At 45.6% G+C, this 23,939-nt stretch overlaps 1 protein-coding gene across 1 annotated transcript; it reads right to left on the reverse strand.

Annotated features, from left to right (window-relative positions):
- Nucleotides 1-584: 584 nt before the first annotated feature.
- Nucleotides 585-23,577, reverse strand: robo4 (roundabout, axon guidance receptor, homolog 4 (Drosophila)). The gene is given in 23 exon segments (XM_030361059.1): nucleotides 585-2,263; nucleotides 4,776-5,206; nucleotides 5,551-5,750; nucleotides 6,340-6,358; nucleotides 6,793-6,934; nucleotides 7,074-7,175; nucleotides 7,830-7,927; nucleotides 7,984-8,110; nucleotides 8,113-8,160; nucleotides 8,163-8,192; nucleotides 8,716-8,834; nucleotides 9,128-9,170; nucleotides 9,651-9,851; nucleotides 11,282-11,453; nucleotides 12,273-12,394; nucleotides 13,388-13,619; nucleotides 13,866-13,975; nucleotides 14,277-14,404; nucleotides 14,838-14,976; nucleotides 15,736-15,856; nucleotides 16,546-16,703; nucleotides 18,556-18,894; nucleotides 23,334-23,577. Coding segments are annotated over 23 exon segments (3,486 nt in total). The 5' UTR covers nucleotides 23,563-23,577; the 3' UTR covers nucleotides 585-2,087.
- Nucleotides 23,578-23,939: the final 362 nt, after the last annotated feature.

The following is a 23,939-nucleotide window of genomic DNA, read 5'->3' on the forward strand; positions in this document are numbered from 1 at the left end:
TGCTTGAGTTCTACATGTGGCTTAACAACTCCCGGTGGGTATGGTACAATTATGGACACACTGTATTCCAATGACATCTCCACAAGGAATCGGATGCCTGGCAGCCGGTCACAAAATACAACCCAATTATTTTGGATAAATGTGGTCAGAGAGATCTATATATCCTACTTGCTATTTCCTTCCTTCTGTTCTATGTCTATCTCTCTGCACATGAATCCATACATGTATTTCTTTATCTCAATAATATCCATCTCTTCTCTCTCCCGTATCATTCCCATCTCTATATCTAAGTCCTTTTGGCCAGTCCTCTCCCAAGTAATTAGTCAACTGTGTTGAGCAGATTCAGTGAAAATGCTCCAGTGAACTGCCTGGTGTGAAGGAAGCTTCACAAAGGAACTAGGGTGAGTTCACTTGCACCCTGGCAGGCCAATTAGAAGCCATCTGTAACAAGAAGCTTCTTCAAAGGGATCATGTCTTCCTTACTCCAAACTCTGTCGGCCATTTCCAACGATTTGGGGAACAGCAATGAAGGTACCACTCTGTGTTGAGTTAATAGGACCCCTCTGAATAATTCAACGAGAATGGATCGTTTATTTGTGTGTTTAACTTTTATTAAAATGGATAAAAGGTGTTCAGTGTCTCTTTCTTGCCTTTGTAGAAGCAAGCCACTGCTGGAATATGTCAATTCAAAGACACAGAACAGAACCCACATGCAGCCTGAGTCAGGTTAGCAATATAATTTACAGGATTATTGTGCTGATATTCAAAGATAAAAAATAGGTTTTGCAATAAAAATGCAATTACTAAATATTTAAAGGGACTGTGAGATTTCTGTCATGTGGCGTTAACTTTCTTATCTAGATGCAGACAAGTTTATTTTATTCCAAATTCATCATTGTGCATCTATAAGGGAATCACACAACCTGTGATTCCAACCCCTGCTTCTGGCTGGGTAGTCTATGCCTTATAATCACAGCGCGGCCAAATTGTTGGCCGCGCTGTGATTGTAGAGAAATGTAATGTTTAGTTACTGGCCTTTGTTGTTGATAAGCGACTCTTCAGAAAATCTCGGTCTACAAGTCAATGGAAGTGGTTAACGGAGAGCAAATGCTAACCCAGCAACTCCCCTACTGAACAATGGTGAATTTGGTACTAAACACCACGTCTGAATCTGGTTAAAACAGGAAAACACCTGTTTAAAGATAACTCAGCATATCCCTTTAAGATAGCAAGAATTTAAAGTAGTTAATAACGCACCAATTTATATATATAAAAAGTAAACAAATATAAATGTAATCTATTAATCAATATCTATGAAGAAGTACAAATATGAACGAGGCAAATATAATTTGGTTCTAATTAATAAGTGCCTTTGATTAGCAGAATTTTATTTAGTTAACACAAGCAAATAAAATGAATGTTGCTTTCTAACCTACAAAGATGTCTATCCTCGTAACTGTGGCTCAGCTTTCAAACTCTAAATACAAAAAAAACTTGAAAGAATATGAATAAAAAACACACATACAAATACAAAAGAAAAACGTTGTGACAGAGAAATGCATGAGAAGTATAATTTGGAAATTCTTTAAATAACATTTCCTGAATATGATGCATATTTACATTGCAGAATGTTGGATGTTTCTTTAGGATTTCGAGACACAATGCTTCAAATACAGCAATTGCATTGCTAACCTAACGGTTGCTATTTAATCTCTGGACACTGCATTGCCCTTTAAAGAGAGGAACACAAGCAGTTACAGAAGCAGGCTCCGTCATTCTGCAGAGATGCAATGCACTTGGTCTCAGGGTTAGCGGGGAGCAGAATCTGTGAACACTGTATCGGCTACAGTGCGCTGTCGGGTTTGGTCTCGTAGGTCAAGCAGCGGGAGGTGGATGTCAAACAGAGGGGGATAATAGTAATGAGATATGCACCACTTGAATGAATGAATTGTCTTAAGTCCAAAAAACCTTGCGGCAGTTGATTGACTTCCCCCTGAACTTCAGCCACCTGCCAGTTTGATCACCGGCCGACTCTCTCTTTGTCTCCGTAATGGCCGCCGACTCTGTTTCCTATGCAGTTTCCCCTCTTAGGCGTCGCAGGGCTTCTGGCCGGGGTACTGGGCCTTGTAGCGGGCCTCCATCTCCTCCAGCCAGGCCAGGTTCCACTCCCATGCCGGGACTGGCGCCCGCTCGGCTGTCCCGTCACCCTCGCTGTAAAAAGGCGGGAAAAGGCCGCTTAACGGAGAGGCCGGCGGGGAGAAGTCTGAGGAGGAATGAAAAGACAAGAAGCAGTTTGGTTTAGTATGATACCACCACTATTGGGGATCAAAACGGTATATTTATATTTTATTCTATATTTAGTTTTAGAAGAAAAGCCACCCAAAGATCATTTCGTTTTAGATTTAATTTATAATTCATCATTTAATTCGGGTCACCCACTTGCAGTTCTCCGCTCGGTTTATGAATTCTCCAACACTGCTAATACGAATCCTTCCCCAAATCCTTGTGCAATATTAACGAGTATCTCACTACGAACCCCACATCGGCTCAACAACCTGCTCTGTGTCTCCACACAGTGACAATGGGTATATTTTACCCAATAAAACAACTCCCCTAGATCTAACATCGGCGCCTGTCTCCATTGAGGATAAAACAAGGCGGAAGACAAAGCAACAGAAGAGAAATTCAGAGCGATATCATGGAGAAACAACCGCACGACGACAGAGAGAATGGGAACTCTGAATGAGACAGCACGTACAAACCACTGGCTCCCAACCTTCAACCTGAGGTGCACCACTGAACTTTCCTCCAGACCTACCCCCGACCACCTCAATGCCACGGGTAGAAATAATAGATGAATACCCATGCAGAGGCTGAGCAAAGAGTGCCTGTGCAACTTTACACACAATTAGTACGGCGAGAAGGCCGCGGCCAGTGGGACACAGTGGAAAGGGGAAGTCAGCAGCGCTACTCCATGCTCCCAGTGTGTTCATTTAGCAAACTCGCATTAAGAGAAAACGTCGATGGAAAACCAATGATGGAATGCATAAAGACACACTATTTTCTAAATAATAACAAGTCGTTCTACTCTATTTATGGACAACATTCATAATATATTTATGAACAATACACTGAAGAAAACCAAACAGCCGTGGTTTGTGTTACAGAGGGCTGGGAGAGTGACTGTGGGATGGAAGTGTTTGGGTCCTGGGGATGAGAGATGTTTGGGGGGAATGGGGGTGGGGGGGGCGGTTGACGGATGAGGGGACAGAGGGGCAAGAGTGACTTGTCTGGCCATTCAATTTGCTGAGCGGTTCTAAGTGATTGCCTGGTGCCACCTTGTATATTGCGCAGACTGATTTCCCAGGCCCCTCAGACCCAACTCGGACTACTAGGAAGGCTCCCATCTGTGGAATCAATCCCACACACACACACACACACACACACACACACACACACACACACACACACACACACACACACACACACACACACACACACACACACACACACACACACACACACACTCACAAGCACACACACATTCTGGCATCCTTCTGCACAGGGACTTGGTTTGTGCATTCTTCTTTAAATCTGATGAATCGCTAATATGTTTCAATAAATGCAAACACACATGCATACATTTGCACAAACAACGCTGACACACACTCCCGAGTGCCCAAGGCACCGAATATGCAGGAAGGCATGCCCATAAACACATTTTGTACAAGATTGGAATTCATTAATGTTTTACAAGGTGTGATACACTGGTAATGGTAGAATATTCCTATGAGAGCCACAAAATTGAATGACAGTGCAAATACCGGAGTCAGGACTTGAGAAGCTTTCTGAGGACGTTATTAGATAAATACAGATTGACACCACCCTCTAGTGGAGGGATTTAATCAATGCATTTAGCAGACCAACTCAATACTGTGAAAGAAAACTATGTTTATAAGCTATGCATTTCTCTTCCCATCTCGCCTCAAAGATAGCACTATTTCTAGAACTTGAATTAAGCATTGACAATAATTACAATACATAGAATGTTCTGTTTACAGTAACAATCAGCGGAATTATAGACCGTAGCACTTGCGACTTATTTAGTGAATTCCTCACAAAAAATTGTGCACGATGAAATCCTTTCATCGTTTGGTAAGCTCCAAAGTTACCAAAACACCATCCCCTACATCCCCACACCCTCCACCACCCCCACCACGCCCTCCTCCTCCTCCTCCACCACCACCACCACACCCTCCTCCTCCTCCTCCTCCACCACCACCCTCCTCCTCCTCCTCCACCACCACCACCACACCCTCCTCCTCCTCCTCCACCACCACCACCACACCCTCCTCCTCCTCCTCCTCCTCCTCCACCACCACACCTTCCTCCTCCTCCTCCACCACCACACCCTCCTCCACCACCACCACACCCTCCTCCACCACCACCACACCCTCCTCCACCACCACCACACCCTCCTCCACCACCACCACACCCTCCTCCACCACCACACACCCTCCTCCACCACCACCACACCCTCCTCAACCACCACCACCACACCCTCCTCCACCACCACCACCATCACACCCACCCCACCACCACACACCACCCTCCACCTCCACCACCACCACACCCTCCACCACCACCACCCTATCTTACCAATACACCATCCCCCACCACCACCACACCCTCCTCCACCACCACCACCCTATCTTACCAATACACCATCCCCCACCACCACCACACCCTCCTCCACCACCACCACCCTATCTTACCCGACATGGACGCCCCGCTGACCGACCCGCCGCTCGCCAGCGTCATGAAGTGGGCGAAGTTCCCGTCGCTGATGGAGGAGCCGTCCACCGAGCTGACCACGCTGGTGCGGGCGCTGCCGCTGCCCTCCGTCAGAGACCCCCAGGTGCTCCACACGGACCCCCCGTCCGTCTCGCTGTAGCAGGACGAGGGCGAGCTCCAGAGGCGCGCTCGCCGCCAGATGTTGGGGCCGGGCGCGGCCACCCCCGCCTCCGTCGTCGTCGTCGGGGGCTCGTCACGGCGGTGGTGGAGGTTGTGGAGGTGCTGGAGGCTCTGGAGGTGCTGGTGGTCTATGCCCCCCTGGGGTTCGGCCAGCAGGGGCCCGCGGACGAAGCCCAGGTCCGGGGAGAAGGAGCCGTGGGGGCCCGAGGTGGGGGGCTGTTCTGATTGGCTGCTGTCGGGTGAGAGAGTGAGAGGAAGAAAGAGAGAGAGAGTGAGAGAGAGAAAGAGTGAGAGAGTGTATGGCAGGGTGTCTTTGTGTGTGCATGTCGTTTTGTGCAGTTGAGAGATCTTTTAGAATCTATGACTACAAGTCTACACCGACAACGACAAATACAATACGTCTACACACTGCTACAAATACCCAGAATGTCCGCACTAAGACACTGTATCTGAAACCTCCTCAGAAACCATTATTTGGGTAAATCAAACAAAAACCAGACCCCCTTTATTTCCTTCAACCCAAATTGGTGATGGCCCCAAACAAAGGTTCCACAAAGAGTATGTGTGAACCATCACCGGCGTGTCTCTGGACTGTGGCTGAGCTCCAGGTACGCGGTGGCTTCCTGTGATGTCATGGCGCTTTTGTCCAGCGATGGGCAGTAGGACACGGTGGACTGGCGGCTGTACGAGGCTCCGTCCGCCTCGGGGTCGGGCTCGGGGTCGTGGAGCGTCTGGGGGAACCCATGTCTCCGGTGACCCTGGTGGAGCGGCTGGAGCTGGGGGGGAGATGGCGGACAGAAGGGGACGCCATTTTGAATTGTGTTTAGTAACGTTGAAATGGGAAGGTTTTGATGGAAATAATGATCTCTTCATGGCAGTGGTCGGGCGGAAAGAAGAACACAGTCGAGTTGACTTGAAAGTTTAATGTTTTCATTATCGTCGTTTGAATAAATAACACAAAAAAGTTTCAAACTGTCTTTTGACATCCCATCCCGTCTACAGTACATGCATCTCAACTTGCTAACCCCAGTTTCTCTCTTTGATTGGGAACCAGTTTGTTTCCTAGTTTGTAATGAGAAACCACAACCTCCGCCTTCACCCATCTATGAATTAAATAATTTATTTCAACACTATGATGCAATCGAAACATTTATTTAATCCCCACTTGTTCTGCTCCCGGGACTTTTATTGTCTTTATCTCTCTCTCACTGTTCATCTCTAATGGTGTGGAAAACTTGAGAGGTGCAGAAGACTGAGAGGAAGGAGCCGTAATCCTCCTCACAAAATAAAACCCCCTGACAGGATGTGTGTAATGCAGGAAGGTGTTGTTTTAATGACGGCCCTTCCTTGAAACGTTGACTCTACCCGTGTCATTAGTGAGAAACTTTTACCTCATTGACAGTGGACACAATGAACGCTTATAACGCCAAAGCCCATCTTAATACCATAATATATGTAATATAAATATATATGTTTTTATTAATCTCTACTATATTCATAGTATCTATCTACTGGCGCCTTGAAATGTAACAAGATGAACATAGTACAGGTTAAATATAAATTCAACAAAGGATGACTAAAATGTTCAATCCCAATTTTCTATGATTTCTTGTTTCAAATCAGGCTAAATCAAGCAACAATATCCCCATCGAGTAATGTTTCCCACACGCATAACGGGGATCCCATAACCAACCCCACCCACCCAACAAGCAGCCATACCGCCCTGTCTACCCCGCCTGTACCCTCTAACTACACACAGTCTGGATCCTCCATAGGCAGCCTCTGTCTGCTGTCTGTGTGCCCCCGCGGCGCCCTCACCCTTCGTCCGAGCTGAGGCTGTGTGTGTCCTCCGTGGGTGGGGGCACGGGGGGAGGGGGCAGCATGTCCACCAGGTGGAGGGAGGCCGAGTAGTGGAGCAGCCGGGGGGAGCCCATTAGCTGGGCACCCTCTGGGCACACGCCTCCGTACGGAACAGAGAGGAAACAACGGTGAAACACAATGACATTACAATCGACTTTCATTTTGTCATTATGTTTTTTTAACAAGGTGTTCTTTATTTTATTTAGGTATAAAGACGGGAGGGTGTTCGGGTGGGTTACGGTTCATGTTCCAGGGTACCTGGTCGTCGGGGGACAGCTGTCCGGGTCTCTGGCTCTGGTGGGTGGTGTTCAACAGGGGAACGCTCTTGACTGCATGCAGCTCTGGAGGAGGGGGGGGGGGGGGGGGTAGAGGAGGAGAGTTAAGGGATGATGGATAAAGCCCGCTCTACTGACTCCACATCAGGCGTAGCTCCCTCTGAGGGAGGGCTGTGGCGATGTCACCAATTCAAATGAAATGAGGATGGAGATCATAACTCAGACGTGTTTGTGGACACACACATCATTCCAGCAGGATATTGCCAGACACGATGGGCCCAGCAGTTCGTTCTTTATGGTAGTATGCGGATGGTGATGAAAGATAAATAAAACGCATTGAATCTGAGACACTGCAACCAGGGAATAGAGTCTCTGTCTGAAATGCTTGGTAAAAAAAAAAAAAGGTTCAGCACATCAATGCCTTTAAAAGTTTTCAGATCTTTTTTATTCTGGGGCGGGGCTGTAAACACTCCCTAATTCAGCTTCAATAAGCTAATCATACATAAAACAGATGTCCCATCAACACTTAATCAGCAGGATACCAGGTAATCCCAGCAGCCAATAAGAGAGGGTGCATGCCGTGGCATGTGCTCAGCCAGGTAGGGAGGCCTCCACAATGTGGTTCTCTTTTAATGCTCTCTGTTGCAGTGACCTACTATAACAGGGGCTCACCCACCACCCCTGTCCACCACCGCCCCCACCCCCACCTCCACCCCTCACCTTGCTTGCTCTGGCTCCTCTCCCAAGGCTCTCTCAGCACGCCCATCCTGGGCCGCGGAGGCACGGCCTGTTTCCACGGCAACGCAGGCGGGGTCGCCCTTGGCAACCGGTCGCACGGCCGCAATGCAGATGGATACTCATCGACTCCGCGGACACCGTCACCCCCGCCGTCGTGGCGTTGCTGCTGCTCCGGAGGGCAGTGGTGCATCCTGGGACGGCGGGTCTGGGGCTGTTGAAGGTCTTGAAGGTCCGGCCGCCCACCAGGTCCACGTAGAAGGTGCGTAGACGCCGCCGAGCTGTACGGGCACGATGCGCACCGACGAGTCCAGGTAGCCCACGTCCTTCTGCTCATGACCGGGAGACCTGGGTGGGGGGATAGGAAGGGTTGTCATATAGGGTCAGGGGGCCTGGACGATGACTCGGCAGGTTCTGGGTTCGAATCTCAATATTCACTATACTGTACAGCGCCTGGAGGAAATGTGTTTGAATATTATTATTGCACCTTTATTTATTCAGGGGAAGGCGATTGAAAGCAGGCTGCTCTTTTCAAATGACGCCCTGATTACGACATGTAGAAATAAAAACAGAAATCCAATGCACATCATAGATGAATAGTCGGTCAAAACAACCAGAACAACACTGCAATACATAAAGTGAATAAAACAATACAATGGTTGGCAGAAGAATAAGATACAAAATATGTGTTAGTCTGGAGCATTGAGCAGGAAGAGGATCGATATAGTTTCATGTCGAGGTAAACTGCGTGCTTTGCAAAATGTCATCCGATTTTGACTTCATCCGATTGTGAAAATGTGAGCAAAAACTTGGGACACGCAGGATGTTAGGAACGGTGAAAGACTGGGCGTGTGGGTCTGGCTGTACTCACTGGAGCCCCTGTTGAAGGCCTTCTCCTGGCCCCCCGCCCACAGGCTCTTGTACACCTCAGGGTTACAATGCATGGGTCTCCAGGCGCCCGACATCCACGGGGAATCGGGCGTCGCCATCCTGCAACACAGTCATGTTAACAGGACTAGACGCAATTGAAAAGCGTTGTGTGATCAGGCACCAAACGAAATAATTAATACATATCTGAAGTGTAGTGTTTCTTGTTATTGAAAGGAAATGGTTTGAATAGAATGCAAAAGAGTTTAACATATTCTTCTTGTTTGGTTTATATTTCTTAGAAGAAGCATTGCTCGCAATAGTGGCAATGTAATCTGGATTATAGCAATCTATCATGATACTTGGACCACTGACATTGTGTGTATGAACGGTCCAAACGGCTCCTTATAGGTTACCTGTGTTTAATGATGAGGTCTTCACTGGCTAGCCGACGCAAACCTAGACAGATAGATAGATACATAATAGAATCACTAAGATATATGATGTTCAACTTCAGAATCAGCTGGAACTGTTGAATAATAATAAAGATTGTTTGATAATATGGAGTACCACGTGACAAATGATAATATAATCATAATATAGAATTTTTTACAAAAATATAATAAATCGCCACAGAGGACGGGTCATTATAAGAAACTTAAATATTTAATTTAGCTTTAATTCAATGTGACGGTTCATACACACATTCACACGCCGACGGCAGAGTCAACCATGCAAGACGACAGCAGTTATGGTCAGGTGTCTTGCTCAGGGACACCTCGACCCTCAGCTAGGAGGAGCCGGTAACGATCAACCTTCCGGTAACAAAGACTTGCCTCAACCTCCTGAGCTAAGCCGACCCCATAAGACTGGTATCATAGCATAATATAAACACATGTCATAAATCACGAGGCCAAGGCATCGCCGGGCGTCTCCCACCTTTGCTCCTCTTGCGCCCCGACCCCAGGAAGCCTGAGCTGGAGTAACGTCTGTAGAGCAGAGGGCTGCCGTCATCAAGATGCCACCACAAGAGGGCGCAAGCACTGCCGATCAGCAAGGGGTTCTTTAGTACCGCCACGAGCTCGGAGGACGTGTCTCCGCTCCTGTCGACCGACCCGGGGGCGATGCGCTTCTCACTGTCTGCAGACATGGAGGAGGAGAAGGAGAAGGAGGGTTAAATGGTGGACAATGGTGGTGTTCCGGTACGGAGTGTGACGAGATAAGGATTTAATTGAAAAGTCTGGACAGAATGAGGTGGAGAGTGTATATATTTATTTAGTACTCTTCTGCATTTTAGCGGACGCTTTTTTCGAAGCAAAAGTGGAGTGAGACCCCTGGCATTAAGGAGAAGGGAGGTGTGAGGGAATCTTGCTCAAGGATGCCTGTAGCAGGTCGACATTTAATCAAGTTCCTTCCGGCTGGGAACCACTACAGTGCTCTACCCCCATATCTCTCCGTGTCGATCTACGACGGTGGTCGAATTCAACAGTGATGAAAAAGACCAAACTTCACAAAGTTGCTACCCTTAAATGCTATGCTGCATGTGAAGAACCTTATCTCATACCTCGTCTGATTGTTTAGAAATACCTTTCTTTTTTAAAGTTGCAATTAGGTGGTACATATAGTATAAAGACTGTTGCCATGATGTAATACAATATTGTGAATGTGTCATATAAATATTGAAATGACACAATCGCATCAGAATAGGATACAATGCATATTTGTCAATTCAATGAGCTCCAATGGTCTAAACTCACTATACCAGCTTCCCAGAGTCATACTGTAAACCTATAGTTGATACTGCAACATTGTTCTGAGAATACACCAATGTTACCTATTTGGGCAAAACTCACAGTAAAGTAATTGCACTTATAAGTAAAATGAAAAACACGACAGTAAGAAAATGTTTAGACTGTCTTTCGGGTGATGTAATGATGAAATCAGTGCACAAGTACAAAAAGGTAACAAAGCAAATATTTATTTGTTACTGTAATACAGTAAAATGTTCCGCTGAACTGACTGCATAAAAAGCTTTTCGTAGGCCAACAAAAATAAGAATATAAATGAGGTGAAACAGATCTGCATGTAAATCAGTCTGTATTCCACCTCCGATCCTGATCAGGCCAGAGGACCATATCCACAACAACACAGTAGAGCATACCTGAGGCCTCTTTTATGCTCTGACACATGATTGAAGTGTTTTGCCAGTTAAGTTTGAACAGGTGAGAAGTGGGTTAGACTTATTGGTAATTAGTTGTTGCATTTTGAAGGCCAGTGTTTCCAGGTGAACCAAGTGTGCTAAATGATGAGATTAGTGCTTAGAGTTTTGCAAAAATGTGATTTAAAATGTCTATATGTGTGCAAACAGTGTAATTGTGCTTAGAGTTTAGCATTCTGGTGTTCTTGTAGTTGATACAGTTTTCAGAATTTTGGGCATAGTTCCATTTTTTTGTGTGGATACAATCGAGAAACACTGAAAGTAGTGCTCTCTTCATGTAGCCGAGCGTGACGCCGCCCCTTTAAGCCCCATCACAGTGACACCATAGGGACATCAGCCAGGCAGCGCTCACCCATGTAAAAGCCAAGGGCCTTGCTGCGTGTTCCCACCCCCGCTCCGTTGACGGCGGCCACCGTGACGGAGTAGCGCCTGTCGGGGGTGAGGGCGGAGATCTCCAGCCGGTGGTGCCCGCGGTCCACCGTCCAGTTCTGGTACTGCTTCTCCTGCTGCTCCACACACCAGACCTAGAGCCCAGCGAGAGAGAGAGAGGGCGAGACGGGGAGATGGAGACCGGTCTGGGTTCTGTCTTGCAACGTGTGGTCTGTCGACACATGCAATGATCTAGGGGACTTGGTTATGCATAAATATTATCGCTTCTTGTCCGTTAGCTGCAATCGTATTCCAGCAACGCTAAATCTCATATTATGAGTTTGAGTGTTGTATCGTGCCGACTTTGGCATTTATTTAAATGTTTAATCTAAAAGGGTATTGATGGGGTTTTGAAAATTTAAGCGGACCTTGTGAATTATTGAGTAAGCTGCCCATGGTTAATACAATTCAGAATGGAATATAAATGAAACATCATGATGAATACATTTACACTACACTCTGTTATATTGCCCGTACCTAAAAGAGCTCAATGATTTCCATTTAACCGTTTATCGCTTTGATCTCAAAATCGTAAAAGAGGTAAACTAAAAGACAACCATCCTGTTTTTCTGATCATTCAAATCATCATGATATCAAACCGCTCACTTGTATCTTGGTAAAACATCCAACCAGACCTCTTGAAGGAGTTTGACATGAGCAAGTATTTGCTCTGCACCTATAAGTGTTCTCATAGTAAACACAGCCACCATAATCCCTGTTTACACAAGAGAATGGTCTGCATCCTTCGACCATGTTTTAACATAGCAACAAAGCAATTTAGATTTAAAACCTGTTTACACGAAAAACACAATGCAAGAGCGTTCCCGCCTGCTGAGACGCAGGAAACCATTCTCGGTGGCTCCTCAACCGCTTTCGGTTCAGGATTAGCCACGGTAGCGTCGCATCGGCCCTACCTGGTAGCCCTGTATCACACCGTTGTGGGCTTGGACTGGGGGGGGCTCCCAGGTCAGGTGGACGGTGTGGTTCAGCTCGGGGTGCACGGCGATGGACACGGCCAACGGGGGCTCACCGGGCGCTGGGAGACAGACGAGACAAGTGTTTCTATTAGCACCTCCGTGACACACAGTCACACTCTCATTCACCGCAGGGGATGGACAGCCAAGGCCCGACGGACTTGTCAGGGTTTAATGTAATCCCATTGTGGCGTGGATAATGTATGCTCTCATAAAAAAGCAATGCTCATTGAAATTCAAAGCAACTGGCGAATGCCTCGCAGTGTGCAATATGGGTTGTATTTTATGTTATGACATAAATAAAAATAAAAATAAATAAGTCGACATTTAATTGAATTTGGTTCACTTGGATGAATCTATCACCATGGTACCAGGGGGTAGTACCCATGGTCATTTGTGTGTTTGTGTTATGTTTTGTTATTGAAACAGTTTCCGGCCCGGTCCGAACCGACACGGGCATTTTTGAAAGCACTATTGGTGCCCCTCAATAATCTACAGAAGAACATTAATTCACATACAAAGTTTTGTGTAAATTGAGGTCATGATGTCACTGTTTTCCAAAAATAACCATTTCACATGTCCACACATAGTGCACGTACAAACTACACATTAAAAATCTCCACCTTGGAAAGTGTTTTCCAAGAGTTACATTTTGTGCCTTGAGAAAACATATCGGTACACATGGGGACGGGGCATGAATTCACCCTTCGGACCTGTCTTTCTGTTTCCCTGTTGTTTGTGTCTGTTGATTAGTTAGCGTTAGGAAGGAATACATGCATAATAATTTAAACTTTTATTATCCAATATTTATGAATTAATGAATTAATGAATGAATGAATGAATGAATGTATGAAGTTATATAAATGTCAATTTAAATTGTCAATTGTCTTTTTGGGGGGTGGATTTCAGTTGCCGAGGTGGAATGGGATAACAAAAGGTTATGTCGTGCCTTGTCTCCTTCATATAACCACCTAAGAATGCTGGCATTGCCAGCATTACTAGGCGCTTCTTTCCCGCCGCAAAATAGTAGACAGTCAAAAAGTGTCTCCCCTCACCGATCTCAGGCACCCTCAGGTGTCGTGTGTTGCTCTCCCGGCCGTACAGGTCTCCCCCGTAGGGGCGGACCTTGAACTCGTACTGATAGCCTCTCTCCAGGGGGCCCACTTGGGTCAGGAAGCTGGGCAGGGTGACCCTCCTGGCCTCCCACTCTGAGCCGGCTGGCTGCAGGGCGCGGTAGAGCACCTCGAAGCCGTCCAGGTAGTGCGGCTGGGCGGGCAGGGACTGGAGCTGCAGGGGGGGGGGGGGGGAGGAGGAAGACGCGTGATCCTGGTTGTGTTGTACGTTGATGCTGACGGATCGATGAACAGATGGGCAGTTACATAAGAGTCCATAGCTTTCGCTTTTTGTGAAAATTAGGCACATTAAAAATATTATTAATAAGTCAAATACTAGATACTTGGTATTATTTTAATTTTTTTTATGTCAGATTAAACGGGAGTAGGTTTGGCTAGGTTGGATTAGTGTCTCTCCTACCTTCCACTGAACATGGGCCATTTTGGATCCAGGAGCCAAAATGGTGATGTTTTCCAGTTCCACCCTTAGAGCTGACAGCTCCTTGTGGAGGTCCTTCTGTTTACCAGTGTCTGAAACAAATTAATACATATACGTTTTTAAAACAATGGTATTTCCTCCAATTTAACTGCATATTTGAATGGTAATACAAGCATTCTTTCCAATATTTCACAGTTCACCTATATGACAACCATGAATTCTCAATATTTTAATATTTTATGTGTAAATATTTTATCATACCAATATTTCAGAATAGATTCCCGTACTAAAGCGGAGGATGATTAATTTGTTTCGCTATTGAGTTTTACATTAAATTGTGTTTTGGACACCAACACACCACCATACCACACGATGAGACTGCGATGGACTCACCTTGGACAGTGAGATGGGCGCTGGCGTTTGCCATGCCTCTGTCGTTCACAGCGGTGCATGTGTACCGTCCTGCATCCTGCAGCGTCACGTAGTGGACCTGTAGACTCTGGTCTGGACTCACCAGATATCTGAGGAGACCAACAGAGGAGGGCGTCTGTAAGACCATGTGGGGTGGAATCCTATATTGGGATTTATAGATTTATATAGAGCACCCACTGACGTGCATACAGTAGGAATTCCGAAATGAATAGAAAATAAAAAAATACTGATAGCCTCAAAGAAATATTTTTTAAACATGTTAATAGTAAATCGTCCAACATCTTAATATATTATTAGTATCCATAGTATTATTATTGTCCATAGTACACTACATAACTGGTTCCCCATGTGAGGCATCAGTCTTATTGATTCCTTGTCACAAAATCCAGAACAATTTAGCTCAAGATAAGTTTAATCATCACTTTAAATGGAGAACCACTTTCCTCCAAACAACACACAATGCGCATTGTCAACTTTGCATGGAAGGCTGCGGGCTGTGTGTGTGTCCCTGGTTCCTCCTACCTGCCGTTGGGCAGCGGGCCCTGCTCTCTGCTCCACTCCACCGCGGGCGCTGGGTCCCCGCGGGCCTGGCAGTAGAAGGTAGCGGACTCCCCCTGCCTCACCGTCACGTCCTCTGGCTTCTGCAGCAGCAGGGGCCTGGCTGGGGGGGGCATGAGGGAGGGACAGAGTGTGTGCTGGGGCTTCTCTGCAGGCGTGTGGTTTTGTGATAAGGGATGCGTGTTTGAGTGAGTGTCTAAAGTACGAAATCGCAAAGTTTAAAAGAGTCACTAAAATCCAACTGTGAGGACTGCGACATAAAACGCAGGCTATCGCAGGTGCTGTCATTAAAGAGCATTTTGCAGGTTGATTTATTCATTTGGGGAAAGTATGTAGCAAATCTAATTAAAAATTATGATATTTTTAAGAGGAATTAGTTCTTCTAATCTGTAGACCGAAACCAAATGAAATAAAGAATGTCAATTTGCTTCCCCACAGGAACTAACTGCGGATGCCAACTTGCAGGTTGCTTATAAAGTGGTTCCATGTTCTGTCTCCTCAGATTGCATCAGGGATATTCCTTGGCATTCACAGGGACAATACTTTGCAATCTGATACAGAACAGTTCCTCAGGCTATAAAGCAAATCTGTGTATAAAACTGCAGATACATTAAATTATTGTGTTTATCACTAATTGACATGCTTTATGTTCGTACCTACAGCATATCACACACGTTGTTTATGTTTAACTCTATAAAACTAGTTTCTTTTTTAACATAATGCCAATATGTTTTACACGTAACACAATGTCCAAACGATTACCACAAGCTTTGCATTTGCTAATAACCATGTCCCAACTACATGTCACGTTACATGCATGTGTTAATGCTAATGAATACACAGGAAGTGAGGGTTCTCCTACCCAGAACGGAGAGGTGTGCGGCCCGGCTCTCTCTGGTCCCCAAAGCGTTGGAGGCAACACACACATACATCCCAGAGTGCTTCTTCTCTGACGGGGAGATGGTGAGCGTTCCACTCCGCTCCTATGAGCACAAGCACACTGGGATTAATCATCATCATCATCATCATTATCTTCATCATCATCATCATCATCATCATTGTCCTGATCATCTTCGTCGTCATCATCCTCAATCATCATGGTTCTCATCACCATCATGATCATCATCATCATCATCATTGTCATCATCATCATCAGCATTGTCCTCCTCCTCATCATCATCATCATCATTTTCCTCCTCATCATTAGCATCGCATATATTACGTATGCCAAGTGTGTTACAGTGATACACAAACAAACACAATACAAATGAGAAGGTCAAAGCAAACAAAAGTAAGAGGGCTTAGAGGTTTCCTGAACCCTCTCGAGGTTCAGAAGGTTTTCAGAACAGTATGGTGGATGAGGATCTGTACATAAAGGTTGGAGTGATTAGGAATCAGGTTGGACTTGGACTGGGGGCGGATTATCTTGCACCCTAAGGTCCTGGTAGTTAGGAATGCATTACCATCACCTAAAGTTGCATTGTGTCTGTGTGTGTGTGTGTGTGTGTGTTTCTATATGTGTGTGTGTGTGTGTGTGTGTGTGTGTGTGTGTGTGTGTGTGTGTGTGTGTGTGTGTGTGTGTGTGTGTGTGTGTGTGTGTGTGTGTGTGTGTGTGTGTGTGTGTGTGTGTGTGTGTGTGTGCGCGTGAGTGTGCGGGGGGGGGTGGTCTTACTGTGTATTTGGGGTCACTGGTGTTGATGGGGAGACCGTTCTTCCTCCAGGTGACGCTGGGCTCGGGGTGTCCCTCCGGGGGGACACAGTTGAGGACGGCCACCTCCCCCTCGTCCACCTCAACGTCCTCAGGCTGCGCGACAAACTCCTGTCGCAGTACTGAAACACACCACCGGGGGGGGCTGAGTGGTCGCTGGGTTTTGATTTCTTTATTTAATTTTCTAAGTTAGTAAAACTCATTTGGAGAAACCAGCCAGAGTGAGCTGGATTTTGAAAGTGTCCGACCAAAAAAAATGCAACCCCTCACCTCAGGCAAAGCCAATCCCCCAGCACACAGGACTAGCTTGCTAGCTTCAGCAATAGGTCTGCCTAGCCTTCTGGAAAAGTCCAAAAGGCCAGCAGGTAGCCGGCTAGGAAGGTAGACAGAAAGGCAGGCCAACTACCATTTAATTGGGGCCAAATTAAATTTGATTTGATTTATTTATTGCTGACCCCCAGTTTGTAACATTCATGATAATAGAAAAATTGTATATGCTCATTAGTGACTTAACAGACATTCATTCACATAAATGAGAGATAACCCCTTTAAAGCAATTCAATAATGGAATATTTACTTTTATTACATTTCGTCTAATTCAGCTGGCACATGAAATGAAGTTAATTTAACTTCTTCTTCAGATAAATGTAACGCACGCGTTCTTGGTGTTAAGTTATTGATATATTCCTCTTCATCTCCCGTCTGCCTGCCCCAGTGCTAACCCATCTTATTATTCATTAAACACACGTCTCTGTATGCAGGCCCGCAATAATTGATAGTGAAATTGGAAACTGTTCTGAGTGTCCTGCTAGCTTGTTAGAAATATAAATTGGGCAAAAAAAGAAACATCAACCATTAAGTGTATTACCGCTGCGTAATACATGCACACATGGCTGGTTTTTGATTAAACCTCCTTTACGTTTTGCTCATTACTGGAAACAAAGTGATTCAGTGATCAGCCTTTAACCACCATTCAAATGACTTCTCCTCTTACTTCCAATCCCAAAATGATTTGATTAACTCCTAATCCCGATGCGTGGTATAGCAGAGAAGCCAGACAACTAATGAATGAATACTAATAGTGTGACTATATGTCATTTAAATAAAAAAGCTAGTGTCTATTGTGACACTGTATCTCTGTTCATTTTAACCGGTGAATGGTGGTGGTCCTGCGAGAAACTGCTTCCTGTGGATTCTAATTAAGTGAGCACAACAGAAGAGGTCAGAGGTCAACTGCCACAAGTGTCTACCCCCCCCCCCCCCCCTGCCAGGCAAACATTGACATTGGCAGTCACAGCCCAGTCCTGTCCTAGCATGGACATGCCCCCCCCCCCCTCGCCCCCACTTGTCACACCATATAAATCTTTGTGTCTGTGTGTGTGTGTGTGTGTGTGTGTGTGTGTGTGTGTGTGTGTGTGTGTGTGTGTGTGTGTGTGTGTGTGTGTGTGTGTGTGTGTGTGTGTGTGTGTGTGTGGCAGAGAGAGCGTGTATGTGTGTATTTTGTGTCACAGAGTGTATGTGCGAGTGAGAGAGAGGAAGGAAGAGAGAGGGAGATTTTTAGTCCTGTGTTGAAGGCAAACCCACGACTGATCCGCAACCCCTTCCTTTGATTATTTACGGGCTCTAATCTCTGTAACCTAACATCTGTTGAACCGCATGGGGACCCAAGATAACCCAAGAGGCGAGCTTGTGAATGGGAGAAAATATCAGTGGATTGGTGAACATTACTTTAGGCCCTATTTGATGGTTGTGTTTTGATGTTATGTGATAACATAACTGCAAGTTTAGCTTTTTTATTTGTTCCATGTTCTCCGGGTTCTCCATGTAGTTAATGTACTACATGATGTTCACCGGTGGTGACGATGAATTCCCTCTCTGGAGGACGATCCAATTATAACCTCATTTAAATCGTATCCACTGAACCGCATCCCGGCAGTAAAACCACTCGCCTGCACCGAACATCCATACTCTCACCTCCGATGTACAGCGAGGCGTTGCGGCTAGTCGCCATGCCGACGCTGTTCCTCGCCACGCAGGTGTACACGCCCTCGTGCGTCTGACCCCGCCTCCCGCCGCCCACACTCAGGAAGAACAGGCTGCCCTCCGACAGCACCATGGTCTGCGATTGGCCGTCCCTCCTGTTGGTCTCCAGGGGCTGGCCGTTGCGCAGCCACTGGATGGCGGGCTTGGGCGTGCCTTCGGCCCGGCAGGAGAGGGTGGCCGGGTAGCCCAGCATGACCACCACGTCGGAGGGGTGGTGGAGGATGCGGGGGACCACGCCCCCTACCTCCTCCTCCGCATGCACCCTCCAACCTGCAGAAAACGAGAGAAGAAACAAATGAAGGTTGTACGAGGAACATGTATCAAGGGACAAGCCATCAGAACACTCACGCAGAATTCTCAAGACGCCATTGACGTTGAATTGAGACATGGACGGTTGGTTAAGAATGGGGGAAGCAGATGGAGAAGGTGGTTCATGTCTTTATGATATATACTACTCTACAATACACTAGTGTAGGCATTGGAAGAATAATATCCTTCATTTCAAGTGCCAGCGCCTGTTCCCAAGTAGGACTCAAGGCCCTGCTGTGCGCAACAGGATTGAGACGATAAAAGAAGGAAATTATTGTTGTTTTTGTTTTTGTTGTGTATGCCATTTGTTGGCCGCTTTTGGTCGTAGGATGGCGTGAATGCATAGATTCTTAGCATGGGCGATCAGTGTGATATGAACCCCGCTGAGAGTGTTATTGCCATGTTCTGCCAGTTCTTCTCGACAGAAGCACATTGCTCTTGTTGACATACAGCACTTAATTCATGGGAAGTAAACTCGAGATGAGACCCCAAAGTACTGGATCGATTATGAAGTACGACAACCAAAGTGCACACACACACACACACACACACACACACGCACACGTACGCGCACACGCATGCACACGCACAGGGCCACACCCGCTACCAACATCTCTGAGGGTCTTCTATAGATAAACAATGACGTCTATTTACAGCCAACCTTGGAATGCCATTGTTTGAGTTTCCCATTGGTGATGACAACCTTCAGGGGAAAGGGAGGGAGGGCTAGGGAGGAAGTGGGTGAGGTGGGGAGGGGGGGCAGACGGACTGAACTCCCAGCTTCCTTTGCAGAGGAGAGGAAGTCTTGAGCTTCTGTTATGGTCAGGAACAAAGGCGACCTCCCTCAAAACTATTTAGAAACAAAAGGACCTTTGTCGAGTAAAGATATGGAAAAGTACGAGTTGCGTTCTAAAATAATGCCCAATTATTTTCCTTGCTTAGCATTGCAAATGTTTTTGTTGATTCAGTAGCTACATAGTTGAACATCTTTGGGGATTTTTCTTTATGGGGGAAATGACTACATTTCATATTGTTTTTCTCGCGATCATGTTTATATAATGTACAGATACATACAGGCTCTTTAATTGTTGTTCTACACACACACAGGCAGGCATAGGCACAAATATGCACGCACATACACACTGGCATACATGGAGGCACATATGCAGGCACTCACACAAACACTAAAATATCCATACAAATAGAGGCTACTGAAGCATTAATGACATCATTATAAGTTGTGTGTTTATGCTATTTTCCTATGAACTTAAAAACATGTTCCTATTAGACATTGCTATACAATGAGTGTGCATGCTTTAAGGACGTAAGTGAGCACTCCAATGAATACTGTCAAACTAGCTTTAATAAGCAAAACCCTTCACGGATCATAATCGTTATCATCATTAGAGATATTTTCTGGAGTGAAACAAGGGAGACATTTTCAGTTCATCACTTATAAGCCATGGAGCTCAGAGGATGTTTGACTAAAGATGGTTATTCCATCCATTAACCCCACCAGAAGATGATTATGGCTTCTTGTTCTCTCATCTATTATTTATGACAATAATATATTGACATGGCTTTTCCGCAGGAGAAAAGCCATGTTTTGTCCCTTTCTCTATGAGAAAGGGACAAAACAACTTGTGGAAGGCCTCATAATTGGTATAGTATGTATGAATTGGAATGCACATAATACCGTTCAATAGGGTCATAGCAAGAGTTCTAAATGTCTAAGATGTTGAAAAAAACTAAGTAAATACAAACTGTAATGTAATTTTAGTAACAATACAGAGAAAAATCGAATCAATCATTAATAAATTAACAAAACCATAACTAAAAGTTATGGTTCGTTCACTAACATGATGAGGGTCAGAGTGAGGGTGAGGCTAATCGCTTTGAGAATAAAAAAAAAGCACGTAGCCTACCTGCTATGTTACCAAGCACTCCAAAAAACGACGTAATAATAATAAAGTTAATTGTGGTCATCTTGCTTCTTTTAAAGTCTATACATCTAATGGTGGTCCAATGTTATGGTTGTTTATAGGTCCAGCATAGCGAGGAACAGATTTCCGAGGATGACATCCAAAGAGAACTCAAAGTAAATAATAGTGAGCGCCAACACCAATCATATTCCCACTCCCAGGGGCCAAGATCCGGTGCGGGACCTAAGGCATACACATTTGTCTCTACTAGGCATGATAGTCATTTGAATTTCGTTAGGCTAGAGAAGCGATTGTAAAGATACTTTGTTTTTTGCTATTTAAGAAAGAAGAGTCGATTTTTCACAAGGAATGACTTCATTTGAAAGGCATCCGTCACCACACCGATCCCACTCGTCCCTGATGTGTGCTTTATTTAAACCACTAGATGGCGCTGTAACAACACGGACACGAGTGAGACACCAAACATGCATAATCAATCGGTCGTTCAATTTCTTTCAAGGCACTAATTCTAGCTTTAGGTTTAAGTTTAAGTTTTAAATAATTATAATGTTTCCATACCAGATAAGCATATCAACTTTCCATAAAGAAAATAATATTGATATGCATACAAGAATTCATAATGAGTAGGCTTCGTAAGCAAATCATTCAACAGTTGTTTATTTAGCAGAACACAATATCATATTTCTTATACATTTAAATAAGTCAGACAATCTATTAAAAGTTGTTGGTTTTTTGGCTTATTATAATTGTTGGTCTATGAATGCACTGTAATGTATTTATTCATGTTCTGAAATTAATATTCTAGTGTGGTTCCCCAGTAACGTGTTGTCCAAGGTTGTATAGGGGAGAGTTCGGGAAGACGGGGTGTGTCATTTGCTGCCTCCAAACAATCAAAGGAAATATATGTATTTCACTGAGCTAATGTGTTTACGATGTGTGTGTGGAAAGATGTGTTGGTATTTCACTAACACTATTCACAGGAACGTGGTTTGATCACCTTCTCTCTTCTGTACTTCTAAATTACATCTACAACATTCTTTACTCGGAAGCACAAAATAATTAGTTTTTCTTCATGTTCCTTAGGATTTGAGACTCAAAGTTGGATGTGTGATTTTCTTAAACCGACCAACCCTAATTGTCCAATAATTATAACATTGAAATCACTAGTATTTTAATCCTCAAATCAAACAGATATATAATAAAAAATAATAATGTCCCTAGATGCTCAAAGCTGTTGGCTCAAAAACGTTTCATCTCAACAAAAATTGTTAAGCACGGTCCAACAGAAGACAAATACAAACACCACCACCAGCAGAACCAACACCATCACCACCACCACGACAACCCCTAAAAAAGAACCTACAACCACAGCTAGTTCATCTTTCTCCATAGAACACATCACCAAAGCTTTGTTGAGTCAACTGTTCAGTGAACGGTTCATTGTTTAAAGGGTGTGGGGGGTGGGGGCTAAGTGATGGATGCTTATATTGATCCAACAACTAGATAGCCCCGGCGGTACCGTCCGGCCTTTTCAGCCCCGGCTAACAAAAGGTTGACGGGAGGAGGATGAGGGATGGAGTCCACCGCACCCCCCCCCCCCCCCCCTACTCAACACCACCCATGGGAATGGGGTGGCGGGGCTGAGACGGGCCCACAGAATGGAGCTCTTTCATGAGGCCGTCACAGAGGTCAGGAGAAGTGTTGGAGCAGGGGGGGGAGAGGGAGGGATGGAGGGAGAGGAGAGGAAAAAAAAGGGGTGACAGAAAAAAAATGGACGTATCAGGGATGTCAAGGAATGCGCCTGGCAGTGACTTGAGAGTTAATTGTAACTGTTGCCCTGAGGGTGTCGTTGAAGAGGGGTATGTTGTGCCATTGAGATTGGGAAGTGCCAGCCATGTTGATTGACTGAATTGTTTTTATTGCAATGATGTCTCCGATGCAGAATACAATAAGTTGACCTCTAATGAGGTCATCCAGTTTGGATTTTTTATACCTCACATTGAAAAGGCAAAATGTTAAAAACATCAACAGTGCCTTGAAATAGTTTTTAAAGGCAGATTCAACTAATGAATACATAATGGAAAATAAATACATAACCGCATCAAAGTCTAAGTTCATTTTTAACTTCATGCATTTTCGATTTGCCTAGAATTCATCAACGTTGGTACGCTATAAAAATAATCTTTAATCATGACTTCTCGTAATTTCCCATTCCCCACAAAAGAGATGTTTAGCTGTCATCCCTCTCTTTCCATTACACCTAAACACACGGAGCAACCCCCCTGAGCTACCCTCATTCAGAGAGGGATGAGGTCTTTCTGGTCCGGACCACCGCAGCCAAAGCAGCAGGCATTGAACACACACACACACACACACACACACACACACACACACACACACACACACACACACACACACACACACACACACACAGATAGAGAGAGGAAGACAACCTACCTTTTCTCCGCTGCGTTCTCCTCATCTTATGAGGCGGTACGTGGTGGTTCTTCTGCTCCGGGCCCTGACCCTCCCCGGCACGCTCCTTGGGCCCCCTGTGGCCCTTTGACCTGGCGTCCGAGCCTTGCTCTGCTGCACACAGGTGCCTGCCTTCCTGTTCGGCATGGCGCGCGCAATCCGCCCAGGTGTGGAGCAGGCCGGCCCAGAGTAGCCATGCGCGCAGCCACATCTTCACGGGTGCACCCCCAAAACCCCCTCGCCCTCCCCCCCTCGTCTGCGTGTCCCCCCCCCCCGGGTGGAAAGTATCGTACGGCTCTAAGGTGCCGCGACGCCTGCTTTCGTGCCGTCCATAGTACTATCAAAGGATAAGCGTCAACCGCTCGCTTCACCCACCCCCATGTTGCACGCCTCAGCGCTTCCTTCTCTGTTCCAGAGTTGACTTCTGCTCCACGATTCACCTTTGAGATCAAGATCACTTCTAAGGAAATATCAACACTTAAATAAGTTCAAAACGATACGATTCTGTTGGAATAAATATCCGATGTAGTCCGTATCCAGGATTGGGTGCTCCTCCTGCCTCATACGACTCCCTTTGGCCTCCCTGGC

The sequence above is a fragment of the Gadus morhua genome, chromosome 7 (genome assembly GCF_902167405.1).
Source record: "Gadus morhua chromosome 7, gadMor3.0, whole genome shotgun sequence".
NCBI classification, from domain to species: Eukaryota; Metazoa; Chordata; class Actinopteri; order Gadiformes; family Gadidae; genus Gadus; species Gadus morhua.